Genomic DNA, 16,507 nt, shown 5'->3' with positions numbered 1-16,507 from the left:
GCTATACATGTATATCAATCAACTTCAGTTTATGTCTTTATTTATTGATTCACAATTTTTAATCCGCATGTCCTTTACAGAATAGCCAAATGTTAAATGTAAAAATTGAAATATACAAATCCTACAGAAATGAGAAACGCACATGATATTTTATTGTTCATAATAAGTGAAGACAATAAAATAACTACCTGTATATACATGCTGGCCTGCAGTACTGGTAAGTTTAGAGAAGGGGCAAAGAAGGTGTGTTAACTGTCATGAATTTATATATTTTAAGCACCTGTAATATATTTTTAAAATTTCTCTTCGTCCCAATAACTAAAAGCACTGTAATCAGAAATTTAAAAAAATTTTTTTTTGAACTGATTGAAATGAATGACTTGCATAGACAATCTTAATGCATTTTACAATATTAAAAGGAGTAACTAGTCTGGATTTCTTTTCTAACTTGATTGACATAAAAAGCAGGAAAGCCATGCAGGCAGTAACATCGGTTGTGAAATGTTTAATATTTTTTGTATGGTACACTATTTTACCGAATTTGTTCAATAACTGCATTGGGCTATGTGAGTAAATGTATCATATATGTAATTGATGAGGAACCTGTAGGTAGGCCAACTGAAAACCTTTGCAAGCGACGGACTTGCATTCATAATATTTAATCTTACAGTATGCCCATAACAAGATTCAACAGGATTTTTTTTTTTTGGATGAAACAAAATGAGAATTCAAGAAAAGAAAAGACTCTCTTAATTAAGGAAGTCTAATCTTATTTGGGGTTGATTTTCTTTCTTGTTGCTCTACATCATTCATGTAGGCCTACAGCTCTGCACAAATATTTACACAGACCTAACAAAGTAATTTGAGAAATATTTATTATTGGGCTAATCACTGGTGAATATAATATCTGTAAAACTGACAGCTATTATAATTTGGATTTAAATGACAATCAAATAAATAAATAGGTAATTTATGGTCTTCAGTCATTAGAGAGTTATTAAAAAGCAAATAATCCAGTGTGCAGTTAGGTTTGTAGTTATCCCCCCTGGAATCACTCTTCTGGGTTAGTTTGTTATTCTCCGCCCCCTAAGCATGGGACTTGTCGAGCTACTGTCAGTAATTTGTTAGCTTCTGCATTATGTGTAAATAATCAGGGAAAGTGTAATGGATGAAAAGATTAGCGAGCTAGGCGGACGATAAGCTCACGAGGATGGATTCCATGAGCGTTGTGCTGGAGCGGTTCAACCTCCCCGCGCAGCACGTCAAGGCTTTGTCAGAAGATCGGTTTCTCTGTCTGGTGAGTGGTCAGGTCGTCATTTTTTTGACACTGCAGTGCTTCGATTTGACAGGGGACAAGCGCATTGTCTGTGGATTCGAAGCGAAAGCGTCCTCGGCGTCTAATTATTTCTGGGTGGGGCAGTGGCTTGCGAATTTTTTGGATATGTTTTCCCCTTCCAAAACCCCTTTGTACTCATTTATATTTAAATTTTAATCTGAAATACCGCCACTGTCAATGGTGATGTTAGAGTAAAAAGTACTACCGGTAACGATCAGAATTAAGATGTCACAGAAAATCGTCTAATTTGAAGCTGAACTTTAACAGATGTTTGATGGTACAGTAAAGACACATACAATATTACATGAAGAGAGGACGATAAAGTAGTATGTTAAACCCTCTTTTCATACATGTGTGTCAATACAACTCTGTCGGGCAATGTTTATATCCACAGAGCTAATGCAGATACTGATCTTAAGTGACTGTAGTGAAGGCCAACCTACATATTCCTCAGTCACTGAACCTAAACATCCATTAAATTCTGGTTGGGTGAAAGTTACCATAAAAAAGGAACCTTCTTTAGTAATGATCAGTTGAATTTATTGTGATTCTAGAATATTTTTTGAACGTCATACTTGTCCCAGGGACCTGTATGCCAGCCCATCCAAAACATGACAAACATGTAAGTGAAAACCAGAAATAAAGTTGAAATGTTTCCTACTTGGCAAAAGTACACAGGACAAATTTAACAATAATTATGTTTATATATTTCTTAAAGTAATTCAGCTTTTATATGTGTGCTTATTGGGAAAAACTTTGGTGGCCCTAATTTGTAGCTAGGCCAGGTGAGTAATGTGGAAATCTGGTTTCATATTTTTAGATGGGTTTTCAGATTAAAGCCTTATCAGTCTTATCAGTTTCAGGTATAAAGGCAATATTTTAATGCACACAGTATACATGCTTTCAACTTACCAATAATAGGTGCTTTTATCCAACTTTTGATAGGTTGTCTATCCCCAAGTGTGCTCATAGTTTCTAATATAGTCTCATTATCTGTCCTGTCAGTGCAAACCATGTCAAAACATATTAGATATTAGGTAAAGTCAGAAATATACTTTATCAGGTAATGTCTTTGAATGTATTTTTATACATTTAAGTGAAATATGTGGTTATTTCGCCATATCTGTCCATTTATCAATTGAAATGAAAGGAATTTGGTTTGATTCACCAACTTCAGGGATTTCATGTTTTCTGCTGTATGACTTAGGATGTTAATTACATATACGCAATAAATATCATACCCAGGCTATCTTGTCACAAGAGAACATACATGTAATTAATGCTCCCTGAGAATGTAGAATAACTATACACAATGTGTACAGTGTACAGAAATGTTATCTTCTCTTTAGTTTCACAATCTTTGTTAACCTGTACCATGTTTTTTCCTAAAATTATGTTCAGTTTTGATTGATAAGATTTCCCTTGAAACATTGATTATGGCATTATATATATGTATATATATATATATATACGACTGCTTATTTATGTTTTTTCTTTGTTAAATATCAGCGAGTGAATATATATGTGACTGCTTATTTAAGTTTTTTCTTTGTTAAATATCAGCGTGTGAATATATGCACTTGTATCTGTCTGTAGGTTCAGGAGGAGTGGCTACGACATGCAGTTCAGGGTGGATTTGGCTCTTTCTCTAAAGCTCTGGATGCAGCTCAATGTGAACACCTATTGGCCCCGTCCCTTGTAACCCTCCCCAGACCTTGGCGTAGGGTTACCATCAAATGCATCCCCAAGTCAGAAAAATTAGTTCATAGGTATGTGAACAGTGCTTTTAGTTAGGGTACATGACCTAAAATTTGCCCATTACCAAGTTGCACTTTTTGTTGGTGTAATTTTCCATGTACTCTATTCTGATCTCACACACTATTTATATTTGCTGTGGAAATTATTGTTGCTATAATTGTGTTACTGTAATAGTATTAGTCAATGTAATTTATACTGATATAATATGTAGATAATTATTTTTCAAATATCATACTGTTTTATACCTATCAGTATAAATTATTAATTCCATTTTTTGTTTAAATTAGGAAAAACTCTAAAAGGGAGATTAAAGATTTAGAAATACATGTAGGACTGGCCTGAATATCCTTGTAAATCACGTTTCAGGTGTATCCTTTTAATCTAATGTTAAAGGTCAATTTAAGAGTACCATAATGACCACAAAACATTGACCACCAGAATAATCGACCACCAGAATAATTGACCACCGGCAATCATCAATGGCCATATGCATTTCCCTCCTGGGGTTAAAAGCTGTACTGCCACCGTATGAAAATACTACTTGTCCCTGCTCAGCAGGACACTGACTGACCTGAAGAACCTAGGTATCTAGTATAATGGTGTTACCAGTAAGCAGAGAACCCACCTTAACTGGGCAATTATATCACAAAAACATGTTGGGTTAAACTTTTTTCCGTCGCCGATGGTGGCGTTACCATTCTAACTTCCGCATTATTTACAATAAGTGCTTGACCCATGGAAATGTATGCCCGAAGACTTTAATGATGGCTTCACCTATCTCAAAATTCTGAAGCACCATTTCTCGGTAACCATATTCATTGTTCCGTCGATGATTGCACAAATTTATACCCCACCCTAGTCACATCGTGGCCTCACATGGCTCGACTAATGAGTTCTTTGTTAGCCACAGTTGCTGACATTTATATAGAAAGTACTTTTCATATTTTTCAGTCTATCTGAAGGGCCACTGTGCAACCTGAATCCTAAGTTGAGTTTCACTGAGTTAATGGCCCACATCTCCAGGGAGAACTATTCTAACTTATGGCAAAATGCCACAACCAAATATTCACATGCTACCCCAAAACCAGAAAGGAAGCCAGAAGAGAAAGTGAGTACAATCTAGGTCATGTAGGTATTTGTACCTTGGGCAGCCAAATGCCTAGAATGGCATAGAAACCAATCTTTTGTTCTTGAACTGTGTAGAATAAAGGAAATGTTGTGGACATGAACAGTTAACACATGTTATTAGATCATAATTGACATTGATAAAATATTGACTCCACTTTTAAATGACATTAATTTTTTTTTGTTTTTTTTCAGCTACCTTTATATCTAAAGATATTACTTTTCAGTAAGTTTTTCACTGTCTTCATCCTTTTGTTGTCACAGTTCACAGAGGTGATTCGTCAGTGGATTAGCCGTCTTCAGCCTTTGGCTTACCATGACTTGGATAACCTTAACTCTGAAGACAATCGTCCCTTCACAGGCCATGGAGACACAACAGAAATGTTTAACATCGTCCCAGTCCTGGCACTGTTCGAGACTTGTCAGTTCTTCTTTGTTCTACAGCCCTACATAGAATACTCTGTTCAAGACATTGTTCATTTTAGTCCAGCACTGTTCGCTACCTCACATGCCAAAGTACTATTTGTGGTCTACCAGATTCTGCAAGCGCTGCGTCGTCTTCATGAAAGAGGATTACGTGCAGGGGACATTAGTTTGCAGAATTTGAGAATAGACAGCAAGCTTTGGGTTTATCTCTGTACACCACGATTTAATGAGATTAATACGGAATTGGAAGAATGTGAAAATGTGAACAGGCCGGAAAGAGAAAATGCTCTGAACATACATGAAGACAGTAAGGATTCTAAGGGTAAACCCTTACCACAGGGTGAAGCACAGATTCCACCCTGGCACACTAGTTTGGTGTTATCAAAAGCTGCATCATCGCTTGCAGATGCAAGGCAATTTTTAAATCAAAATGTTTATGCCACCTACAAGGAAGCTGACTTGCCAACCCTTGTAGATGATTGGGTACACAGACGTATATCAAACTTTCGTTATTTAATGATTCTCAACTATTTGGCTGGGCGGAGGATGAATGATCCAAACAACCACCCGGTGTTGCCATGGGTGATGGATTTCTCCCACCCAGATGGGGGCTACAGAGACCTCTCCATGTCCAAGTATCGCATCAACAAAGGCGACAGGCAGCTGGATATCATGTACGAAAGTATGCCCCTGCTGGGTAGTTCCGTAGTGGAGCCTACGCTCACTCAAACCCCACATCATATATCTGATGTCCTTTCTGATATTACCTACTATGTTTACAAAGCCAGAATCACACCCAGAAACATTCTTTGTGCTCACGTGCGGACTAAGTGGGTACCTAATGAGTACCCTAGCACCATGCAGAGGCTACAGGACTGGACACCTGATGAGTGTATCCCGGAGTTCTTCACCGACCCCACAGTGTTCACCACCATCCATGATGACCTACCTGACCTTGAGGTTCCTTTGTGGTGTTACTCACCTCGGGACTTTGTGGAGAAACATCTGGCTGTGTTGGAGAGTGACCACATCAGCTGTAGGCTACACCAGTGGATAGACCTCACCTTTGGCTATCAGGTAACCCCTCTGTCAGTGTGTAATGTTAGAGAGTGACCACATCAGCTGTAGGCTACACCAGTGGATAGACCTCACCTTTGGCTATCAGGTAACCACTCGGTCAGTGTGTAATGTTAGAGAGTGACCACATCAGCTGTAGGCTACACCAGTGGATAGACCTCACCTTTGGCTATCAGGTAACCCCTCTGTCAGTGTGTAATGTTAGAGAGTGACCACATCAACTGTAGGCTACATCAGTGGATAAACCTCACCTTTGGCTATCAGGTAACCCCTCTGTCAGTGTGTAATGTTAGAGAGTGACCACATCAGCTGTAGGCTGCATCGCTGGATAAACCACTGGAAAAGATTCCCGACTTTTTGTCAAACACCATTGAAGCACATGATTTTTTGTTATCCAAAATGCTGTTCTTCATTACTGGACTACATGTGGTAACACTATTTAAAATCTTTTGTTTGGAAATGGTTTCTCATAAGCATATTTTTTTCAGCTCAGTTCTCATGCAGCTGTAAAATCCAAGAATGTGTACCTTCACTTAGCGGATCAGCATACTAATGTGACAAACCACGGGGTGGTCCAGCTGTTTGAACAGCCGCATCCTTACCGCAGCCCCTCCCCAAGTCACAACAGTGCTGTCCCACCTAAAGTCTCTCCCAAGACTCAGACACGGCGTAAGGTGAGTGGCGTTATCTCCCTTTGACCACTAGCATCTTATCTTTATGGAGTTATGATCTATGGTTTAGCACATTGAAAGTGAGATATTCTTGTTTTATATGGATGAATCACGTTTGTAAGCTCGAACTTATTCAGACAGTGGTAAAAGTTTTCGACAGTTTCTGACAGAGAATCTCTTGTACTAGGTGTTAAATGGATGTTTCTGAATGCATGGACATTGTTACTTTTTGTTTGTGCCTATAAAGCCTTTTAGTGTCATATTTATTCACAATCAAGTCTTTTCTAGTCTGGAATTGCTCCCATACTGTCATACCATGCTGATTTAATGTTAATTAAACGAAAGCAGTAGGTGATTTTAAAAGTAAATTTGGAGTGAATGTGATTGTGCTGTCAACAAACTTATTTCTGCTGAATCAGTCTGCTTTTAATATGTACAAATTGTTGTGTACTAATTTAATCTTTTAAAACTTTTGTTGTCATTAACCTGTGTAACAAAGTAAAGACAGTAACACTAACACTAGTTAGAAGGAGAATCGTCGAAAACTTTTTTCTCGGTGTTCTTTATATTTACGATCACATGTATCAAATGACATGTTTTTTATGACATTTTGTGGGCTTGTTTGAAATTGGAATAAGCTAGTTTGTTTTTCTTTTTTTTCTCCATCAGAATGCCATTCACGCAAATTTGAATTTAAATTTGACATTGTGAAAAAAAAGTTTTCAATGACTCAGAAAACATTTAAGTGTATACTTCTATAAAACAGATGAATGGAAAAGACAATACTTTTTAACCTGAATAACTAAGCTGCAGTTCATTGAAAAGCTGGCAAAAAGTGTATTGGAGTGGATGTGATTTGTGATTTGTTAAATGTTAAGCTGGACACATTGTTTTTATCTTTGCATGAATAGTACCCATATTTGTCAATCTTGTCCTGTCTTGATTATGTTTTGTTTGACCCTGCCATTCAAAGAAAACCATTCCACTGTTAGTCTTTTATTAAAAGAAGACGGAGACTGGTAGAGGTTATGTTTGTCTTTTACATGGAAGTGCTTGGCTTCATAACTTGCATCAAAAATTTGAGGTTATGAAAAGATTGACAAATGTATGTACAGCTTTATTATGAGGCATGTTTTCTGCACATCTTTACCTGTTTTCTTGATTGCTATCTGTCTGTTGGGCCTCTATTAACCACTGCCTGTAGACTGTGCATTTTGGTGATATAGAAGCAGATGCAAGTCTAACCCCAGAGTGCATCATGTCAGAGGTACAAGATGCCATGTCTATGCTACAGGTACTGCTTTGTATTCAGGATTTCAGCATAATTTCTAACAATGACATTGCCACTTTCTTCATCTGTGTGAGTCCTTTATCAGAGTGTATTAATTTCAATTGTAGTGTAACTTTTTGACAAAAATGTTTCAGAATGTTAAAATTTTACATTTTTGGAATTTTTGAAAAACATATCAGTGAAATGTTCTGGACCACTGTACAGCATAGAAATGTAAGCACACCCTACCCCCCCCCCCCCACCAGAAAAAAAAATTGAGAAGGTGTTTCAAATCGGCTGCAATGCATTGTTCCTTATCAGTTATAAAGTTATATTCATAACAGGTTGCATGGCCTGACTCTCCAGCCATTATCATTGTCTGTTACTAGTCTGTTCTTGTGTATTGTTTTATGCATGTCATGTTTGTGTTATTTGCATGGAGTTTGTACATGTTAACATTCTGCACTAACTGGAGATGAATAGACTGTGTAGTGATTGGTAGGATTTGATGTGTCTTCAATCCATTGGAATAGGCTTATTTGTGAAAGAGGCATACTTGATAGTTCCTCATCAAAACCACGTCATTGCAGGTACCAGGACAGAACAGCTTTTACACAGAGACAGATTTGCCGCGTACAAGGTATGTTGACTGGATATCTCAGTCTATGTGTTACCTGTGCCTGACTAGATGTCTCAGTCTGTGTGTTACCTGTACCTGACTGGATATCTCAGTCTGTGTGTTACCTGTACCTAACTGGATATCTCAGTCTGTGTTTTACCGGTACCTGACTGGATATCTCAGTCTGTGTGTTACCTGTACCTGACTAGATATCTCAGTCTATGTGTTACCTGTACCTGACTGGATATCTAAGCCTGTGTGTTACCTGTACCTGACTAGATGTCTCAGTCTGTGTGTTACCTGTACCTGACTGGATATCTCAGTCTGTGTGTTACCTGTCCCTGACTGGATATCTCAGTCTGTTTGTTACCTGTACCTGACTGGATATCTCAGTCTATGTGTTACCTGTACCTGCCTAGATATCTCAGTCTATGTGTTACCTGTACCTGCCTAGATATCTCAGTCTATGTGTTACCTGTACATGTACATTGTACACAGTGATGGTATCATGGATAAAATCCACTAGCTACATCATAACTGGAACTGTGTTTGCACTTTGTTTGATATGGATTCTTTGTATGTGTATTACCAACTTTGTTGCAGATTGTCCAGCAGCTCTGGTCCAGATTTTTCTCCCTTGTCTCGCCCGGAGCATTCCCCTATCCGTTTACCACATGATTTTGACCCCTTGGCAGAACTGGATCATCTCGAGTCTCTCTACAGCTTTTCTGCGAAAACAATGCAGTGTTTACCACCTTCTTCCAAGCAGCAGGTTTGTTTAAGGGGCGGCATTGAGTTGTTTGGAAGGAATTCATATGCTACATTTACATATATTTTACTGAGTTACTTCATCGTATGAACATATACACAGATTTTTGCCCTCCTCCCCCACCCCCACAAAAAAAAAAACAAAAACAAAAAAAACAAATGAAACATGTTGGTATACACTTATATATAAATGCAAAGTTTTTATTTTGACTTGATTTGTAAAACTGTGTGTTCACGATAGGCCATGTGTTTGCAAGATATAGTGTAAAATATAATCTAAGAGAGAATATCTTCTTTCATTAGAAGACAGAAAGTATGAAGGGGTCTGGTGGTCGACAGGATTTGGTGTGGTGTGACATGCAGGCCCTAGGCTGTATGATGTGTGAGATGTTCTATGCACCTGCCCTAAGAATGTCCAACCCATGTGGAAGCCTGCTGGACAGATACAGGCTCATCTGTAGGGTTTACCAGGCGGATCCTATTGTTTTACCAAGGTAAAACAGAGAAAAGTTTCTTGCCGTAAGATTTTATTTGCATGACTTTCTCAAGACTCCATGTTGTCCTAAAATTGCAGAAATCTGCATGAGTTAAAGTCATCATTATTTGTTGATCTTGCCAAAATTGTTTCAACAGGTTCCTTAACTTCAGCCAACATGGACATATATCTCTCAGTATTTTGACAGTAAGAGATACATGCATATGCATTTTGTTCATTAGATCCAATAACCTGGAAGATTGAAGCTGTGTATTCCTGTTATGTGAACATCTTTATTGGCTAAAAGGAGTAGACCAGTTTTACCTTTCTCAACACAGTTGCATTATTGTTTTTACTGAGTACAGTTCTACTTTCATCTTCAGACCACTTCGTTGTGCAGTGCATGTGCTGTTGCAGTTCAACAAGTGCCAGAATGTCAAAGAGCCAAAAGATTTCAACTGTCCATTATTTGTGTATGAGCCCGTGAATGAGCTGGGCTATCCACCGCCCAATGCTGCCCTACTGTTACATCCCTGTGTGGATGTCTTCCCCTTCCCTGCTCACTTTGCCGACCTGTATGAGTGTCTGTATGCCATTCAACAGAAGGAGTTTGAGATAGAGAAAGTCCGACTCAGCAATATGCTTATTGTGGAAAAGGTGCGTTGGATCAAAGTGTTGGCCAGAGAAAAAGTGACTACCCTGGAGAGGTTTTTATCAAAGACGCACATGAAGCTGTCAGAAGAGGAGCTTGAGGTGGTTCTCCCCTATGTAGAGGAGATGTTTCAGAATCCTGACACCTCTGTCCAGGCAGCCTGGCATCTGTTCAATATCACTGCCAAAGCTTTAGGGCCTAAAGAAAGCAAGAAAAAGTTCCTGAAATATTTAACAACTTTGCTGAGCGGGGAGAGCTCTTCTCCCAAACACATGAAGTTGTACCATCGTGTTTATCTGCTTCAGATTATCATACGCCTAGGTATGCAGACATTTCTCAACAACTTCTCCACTCTTTTGGTCGAAGCAGTGGCAGGTTACAAAGACTTTGTCTGGGGGAACGAGCAAGACATAGCTGACGAGGAAATCCAGGAAGGTGACCACCAGAGCGAAACTGAAAACGAGCCTTCTCCAAATAGCTACATGGATCCCGATCACACTGAGTCTGATAATGAATCAGACCTGGATAATAATGCGTCAATGATTACAGCATCATCTCAGCTGGAGATAACTCTGGAGCCAGATGAAGACTTTCCAGACAATTTGTCAATTGGTGGTGAAACGGGTGATGAGGAAAAAGCCAATCACAGCCAGGATGACAGTCTTTCTGAGAGCTCAGGGCCACGGGGAAGCCGGAGTTCGCTGACACCGGACACTAGCACAGACACAGAAGTATTCAAGTATGGCATAGGAAGTGTCGGTAAGGAATCCCTGCACAGCATCTCACGGATTGTTGGATTTACGCGTAATAACACAGACATGACAGGTGACAGTGACGTTGAAATCCCTGAAAGTCAGGGTGACCTGTACTCCGTCTTTGATGACCCTTCCTCATTCAACCCTGACAGCGACTCCTCAGCAGAAGTTCACGATAGACCAGCAGTCCCAGAAGAGAAAAGGGAGAGAATCAGCGTATCCAAATCAGAGTATTACACTCCTGAATCTGCAGCCAATTCCAGGGCTTTCAAATTGAAGCAGAAATGTGAGGATGCGTCTTCACTGCTAAACACAAACTTAGTACGCAGTGAGACGGATGAATTCCGCTCAGCGTACTCTAACCATTCTACAGAAAATCCCCACTCCAACATTTGTGACGTGGCGTCAGATAGCGTCAAGTGGCTGTCCGTCCGCCTGGGCCCTCTTCTGACTGCCAAGTACCTGTCACGCAACCTTATCCGCATGCTTGGGTTGTGTTACTTGGGTGAGGAACAACTGGAGCTTTTACCGGAGTCTCCCACAGGTGAGCACACAAGATCCTTGTTATGCACAGTACATGCACACTGAGACAATCTTGACAATCTTCGTGTATTATAAATGGATAGCGAAGTTTTATCTGTTGTTACCCATATGGACTGGTAGACTAGTGAAGTTTTATCTGTTGTTACTTGCTTAGATGTGTGCGATAATGCATTTTTTCCTGGTGTTATTTGTACAGATGTGTACGATAGTGAATCTTTATCTGTTGTTGCTGGTACAGATGTGTAGGATAATGAAGTTTTATCTGCTACAACGTGTGCAGGTGTGTAGGATAATGAAGTTTTATCTGCTACAACATGTACAGGTGTGTAGGATAATGAATTGTTACTTGACAGATGTGTCTTCAGTGGAGTCATGTCAGCTGGTTGCTGGGGACAGGAATGCCTGGAAGCTGCTGGATTGTCTGGGTCACATGGCTGTGCTGTATGGAGAGAGGGTCGTCCTCTCACAGTTCTTCCCATGTATACAGGACATGGTAACTTACAAAGATTTTAGAACCCTTACTGTGCCAAAATCTCATCTATCCTGTTTGCAGTACATACTGTTTTTTTCACTCATGTAGTTTTCATTTTGTGTGTTTTGACATTTTCTGAGAAGAATAATATCCACTGACATGCATGTAGTTCATTAATGTGAAAAGTACAAGGAAGCAAAATAATTTGTTACCTTTAATGCAAAAAGGGCAACTGAAGTTGTCAATTTATTTAAAAAAAAATTTTTTTCTTAAAATTTTTTGAAGTTTGGCAAATGATGAATTTGCTGTATGTCAGTTGAAGGATATTTTAAAATCCACTTAGTGAAGGCTCTTTGATAACAAAACATTCTAGTCTGCCTTCTGTTTCAGATTGCTAACCTTTACAGTGAAGCTATGTGTTTTATTAAAGTACAGATCACACTGATAAAAGTCCAGCCTTTAGGCCATTGTCAAGTACATGTACCTGATAAAGTTCATTGGTTTCGTCCAATTGCTTTCTGGTTAAATATAGATAAACTTGCTGCTGTCAAATTAAATGACAACAATAAAGTTAAGTAATGACAATAAAATTGACTGAAGTGAGTGTGCACCTCATGTAAAACCTTGGTGTATTAAACGTGCAGATTTTGTGTCCTTGGAAGGAAATGTTGACTAAGAAGTGTTGAGAGTTGTATAAATACAATGTACATGTACATATAAGTGCATGTATTTGTTTTGTTTGTTTGACATTGACATTGATGTGATGTGTAATTGTGTGGTTTTGCAGATATCAGTGTCAATGAAGCGGATGACGGTGCGGGCGGAAGCGGGACTCATCGGTGCCGTGGTTCTCCTCAGACACGCCACACAGTACCTGTCTGACAAGACACTTATGGATATCCTACAGGTCGGTAAACTCTACATGTGATCAGCAGAAAAGTCAGGGTACTGGGATGATATGTGTGCACAAATGCAGGTGTGCATAATCTGATTTTGGTTTAATGTTATTGCATTTGTATGCTGGTTTATTCATCAGAGAATCTGAAGACAGTATGAGTTACATTTTAATATTGATCCCAGTGAATAATCTGTGCAAGCAAAGTAAAAGTATATTGCCATTGTACTCAAAGTTTAGATGTTAGTGAGCTATAAGCCTTGGGCAGTTTTTCCAGCTCCGGGTGACACAGGTGATGAATTCTGGCACGTGATGAAATTCTGTTGTTTTAACATTGCTCCATGTTCCTCTAATCATAAACTTGACTGCCATTACAGACTTCAACACACTGGTATAGAAGTTAATTCAGACTGTGTTCTTATTTTCAGGACACTTTAATCTGTGATATGTTACTGCCTGTTATCCGCCTAGCATCGTTGCCATCTCTAAGTTTTCCATCAGGCCCTCTGCCAAGAATCATCCTCTGTTACAAGATCATAGATGTTATCTACATACTCGGACTACGAATTGGCTTTGAGATGACGCGTAAACACATGACAATCCTTCTGCAGAAGTTCTTTGCTGCTTTTGATTGCGTACACACTCAGCCCAAGTTAGAGGGGGATTCATCATCCATTAAAGAGCCTGGGGTACCTCCCACTCTCAGCAAGGTCGCCTCAGCATCTAGTCTCTGTAAGATATACTCTACATTTTCAAATCTTTTATTTTAAAGTTTCTATAGTTTGAATTAGAAAGTATGTTTTGGCCAGTATGATTTCTGATCGCTGGATTTAAAATCTTAAAATCATACTTTTGATGGCATTGCTTAACTTTTTCTTGTGAAAAATTAATCTAAGGTGGATGAATCCATCAGAATTAAGCAAAATGAGCTACATGAAAAAAACTAAACTGGGAGAAATACAGTAATCTACAAATTTGTGGAAGCATTGATTCTTTATGTCTTAAATATGGCTATCATCCTCCAGTACACATGTTTTGTTAAAAAAAAAAACATTGTAGACAGAGAAGATAAATGAAGTTTACCAGGTTTTTGTGTCATAAGTAATGACTATTTGTCGAACATGTAAGTCTTAAATTTTTCTCCTAATTTCTGACTTCTCAATGATTGCCTGTTTACAAACCTGTAGTTTGTGTCTACTAACATAACAGTGTGAACATCTGTACATCTCTACTACCCATAGGTGCCAGTCCTGGATCAACTGATGACACCTACCTGAATATCAAGATGGACTCAGAGACTCAGGAGTACAGTATAGGCACCCCTGTCAGTGTGAGTTACCTTAGCTCTGCCCAGTCTCCAAGTAACACAGGCTCCTGGAGGAAACAGTACAGTCTGTCACCTGCCCAAGATGACCGGGGTAAGGCCTTTCATGTACATATACATACCATTTATGCCGGGTAGAGTTGCTAAATGAGACACCTGAAAACCTACACAAGATGACAGGGGTATGGCCTTTCATGTACATATACATATCATTTATATAGGGTAGAATAGTTAAATCAGACACCTGAACACCTGACCAAGATGACAGGGGTATGACCTTTCATGTACATATATATACCATTTATGTAGGGTAGAGTAGTTGAATAAGACACCTGAGCACCTGACCAAGATGACGGGGGCATGGCCTTTCATGTACATATACAATCCATTTATGTAGGGTAGAGTAGTTGAATAAGACACCTGAGCACCTGACCAAGATGACAGGGGTATGACCTTTCATGTAAAGATACATATCATTTATGTAGGGTAGAATAGTTAAATCAGACACCTGAACACCTGACCAAGATGACAGGGCTAATGCCTTTCAAATACATGTACATATCATTTTATGTAGGGAATGGTAGTTGAATCAGACATCTGCACACGATGACAGGGGTAAGACTGTTTTTGTAACTGTTATGAGAGGGGTAAGGCCTTTTCTGCGTACATGTAGGCTACAATATGTCAAAATTGTAGGATATGTTTGCAACATTTATGTTGGGTAGAGTAGTTAAATGAGACACCTGAGCACCTGCACAAGATGACAGGGGTAAGGCCTTTGATGTACATATACAATCCATTTATGCAGGCTAGAGTAGTTAAATGAGACACCTGACCACCTGACCACCTGACCAAGATGACAGGGGTATGACCTTTCATGTACATATATATACCATTTATGTAGGGTAGAATAGTTGAATCAGACACCTGACCACCTGACCAAGATGACAGGGGTATGACCTTTCATGTACATATATATACCATTTATGTAGGGTAGAGTAGTTGAATAAGACACCTGACCACCTGACCAAGATGACAGGGGTATGACCTTTCATGTACATATACATACCATTTATGTAGGGTAGAATAGTTGAATCAGACACCTGACCACTTGACCAAGATGACAGGGGTATGACCTTTCATGTACATATACATACCATTTATGTAGGGTAGAATAGTTGAATCAGACACCTGACCACCTGACCAAGATGACAGGGGTATGACCTTTCATGTACATATACATACCATTTATGTAGGGTAGAATAGTTGAATCAGACACCTGAGCACCTGACCAAGATGACAGGGGTATGACCTTTCATGTACATATACATACCATTTATGTATGGTAGAGTAGTTGAATAAGACACCTGAGCACCTGACCAAGATGACAGGGGTATGACCTTTCATGTACATATACATACCATTTATGTAGGGTAGAGTAGTTGAATGAGACACCTGAGCAAGATGACAGGGGCATGGCCTTTCATGTACATATACATACCATTTATGTAGGGTAGAGTAGTTGAATAAGACACCTGAACACCTGACCAAGATGACAGGGGCGTGGCCTTTCATGTACATGTACATACCATTTATGTAGGGTAGAGTAGTTGAATGAGACACCTGAGCACCTGACCAAGATGAAAGGGGCATGGCCTTTCATGTACATATACATACCATTTATGTAGGGTAGAGTAGTTGAATAAGACACCTGAGCACCTGACCAAGATGACAGGGGCGTGGCCTTTCATGTAAAGATACATATCATTTATATAGGGTAGAATAGTTAAATCAGACACCTGAGCACCTGACCAAGATGACAGGGGCATGGCCTTTCATGTACATATACATACCATTTATGTAGGGTAGAATAGTTGGATCAGACAGATGAGCACCTGACCAAGATGACAGGGGTATGAACTTTCATGTACATATACATACCATTTATGTAGGGTAGAGTGGTTGAATAAGACACCTGACCACCTGACCAAGATGACAGGGGTATGACCTTTCATGTACATATGCATACCATTTATGTAGGGTAGAATAGTTGAATCAGACACCTGACCACCTGACAGGGGTATGACCTTTCATGTACATATACATACCATTTATGTAGGGTAGAGTAGTTGAATAAGACAGCTGAGCACCTGACCAAGATGACAGGGGTATGACCTTTCATGTACATATACATACCATTTATGTAGGGTAGAATAGTTGAATAAGACACCTGAGCACCTGACCAAGATGACAGGGGTATGACCTTTCATGTACATATACATACCATTTATGTAGGGTAGAGTAGTTGAATAAGACACCTGAGCACCTGACCAAGATGACA

The 16,507-nt window shown here is 39.2% G+C and overlaps 1 protein-coding gene across 1 annotated transcript in view; it reads left to right on the top strand.

The window, feature by feature from the left end:
• Positions 1 to 1,122: 1,122 nt before the first annotated feature.
• Positions 1,123 to 16,507, top strand: part of LOC135466713 (WD repeat-containing protein 81-like) — a 30,007-nt gene continuing 14,622 nt past the window's right edge. Inside the window, exons 1-13 of the mRNA XM_064744363.1 lie at positions 1,123 to 1,297; positions 2,933 to 3,105; positions 4,046 to 4,202; positions 4,484 to 5,722; positions 6,211 to 6,396; positions 8,254 to 8,303; positions 8,886 to 9,054; positions 9,354 to 9,544; positions 9,909 to 11,476; positions 11,829 to 11,968; positions 12,735 to 12,854; positions 13,271 to 13,574; positions 14,084 to 14,260. Coding sequence (XP_064600433.1) covers positions 1,211 to 1,297; positions 2,933 to 3,105; positions 4,046 to 4,202; positions 4,484 to 5,722; positions 6,211 to 6,396; positions 8,254 to 8,303; positions 8,886 to 9,054; positions 9,354 to 9,544; positions 9,909 to 11,476; positions 11,829 to 11,968; positions 12,735 to 12,854; positions 13,271 to 13,574; positions 14,084 to 14,260 — 4,561 coding nt within the window. The 5' untranslated portion in view covers positions 1,123 to 1,210. The remainder of the gene's footprint in view (positions 1,298 to 2,932; positions 3,106 to 4,045; positions 4,203 to 4,483; positions 5,723 to 6,210; positions 6,397 to 8,253; positions 8,304 to 8,885; positions 9,055 to 9,353; positions 9,545 to 9,908; positions 11,477 to 11,828; positions 11,969 to 12,734; positions 12,855 to 13,270; positions 13,575 to 14,083; positions 14,261 to 16,507) is intronic.

This window comes from Liolophura sinensis, chromosome 6, assembly GCF_032854445.1.
Source record: "Liolophura sinensis isolate JHLJ2023 chromosome 6, CUHK_Ljap_v2, whole genome shotgun sequence".
NCBI classification, from domain to species: domain Eukaryota; kingdom Metazoa; phylum Mollusca; class Polyplacophora; order Chitonida; family Chitonidae; genus Liolophura; species Liolophura sinensis.
Note: the sequence above shows the minus strand (reverse complement) of the source record. Positions and strands in the feature narration are given on the sequence as shown.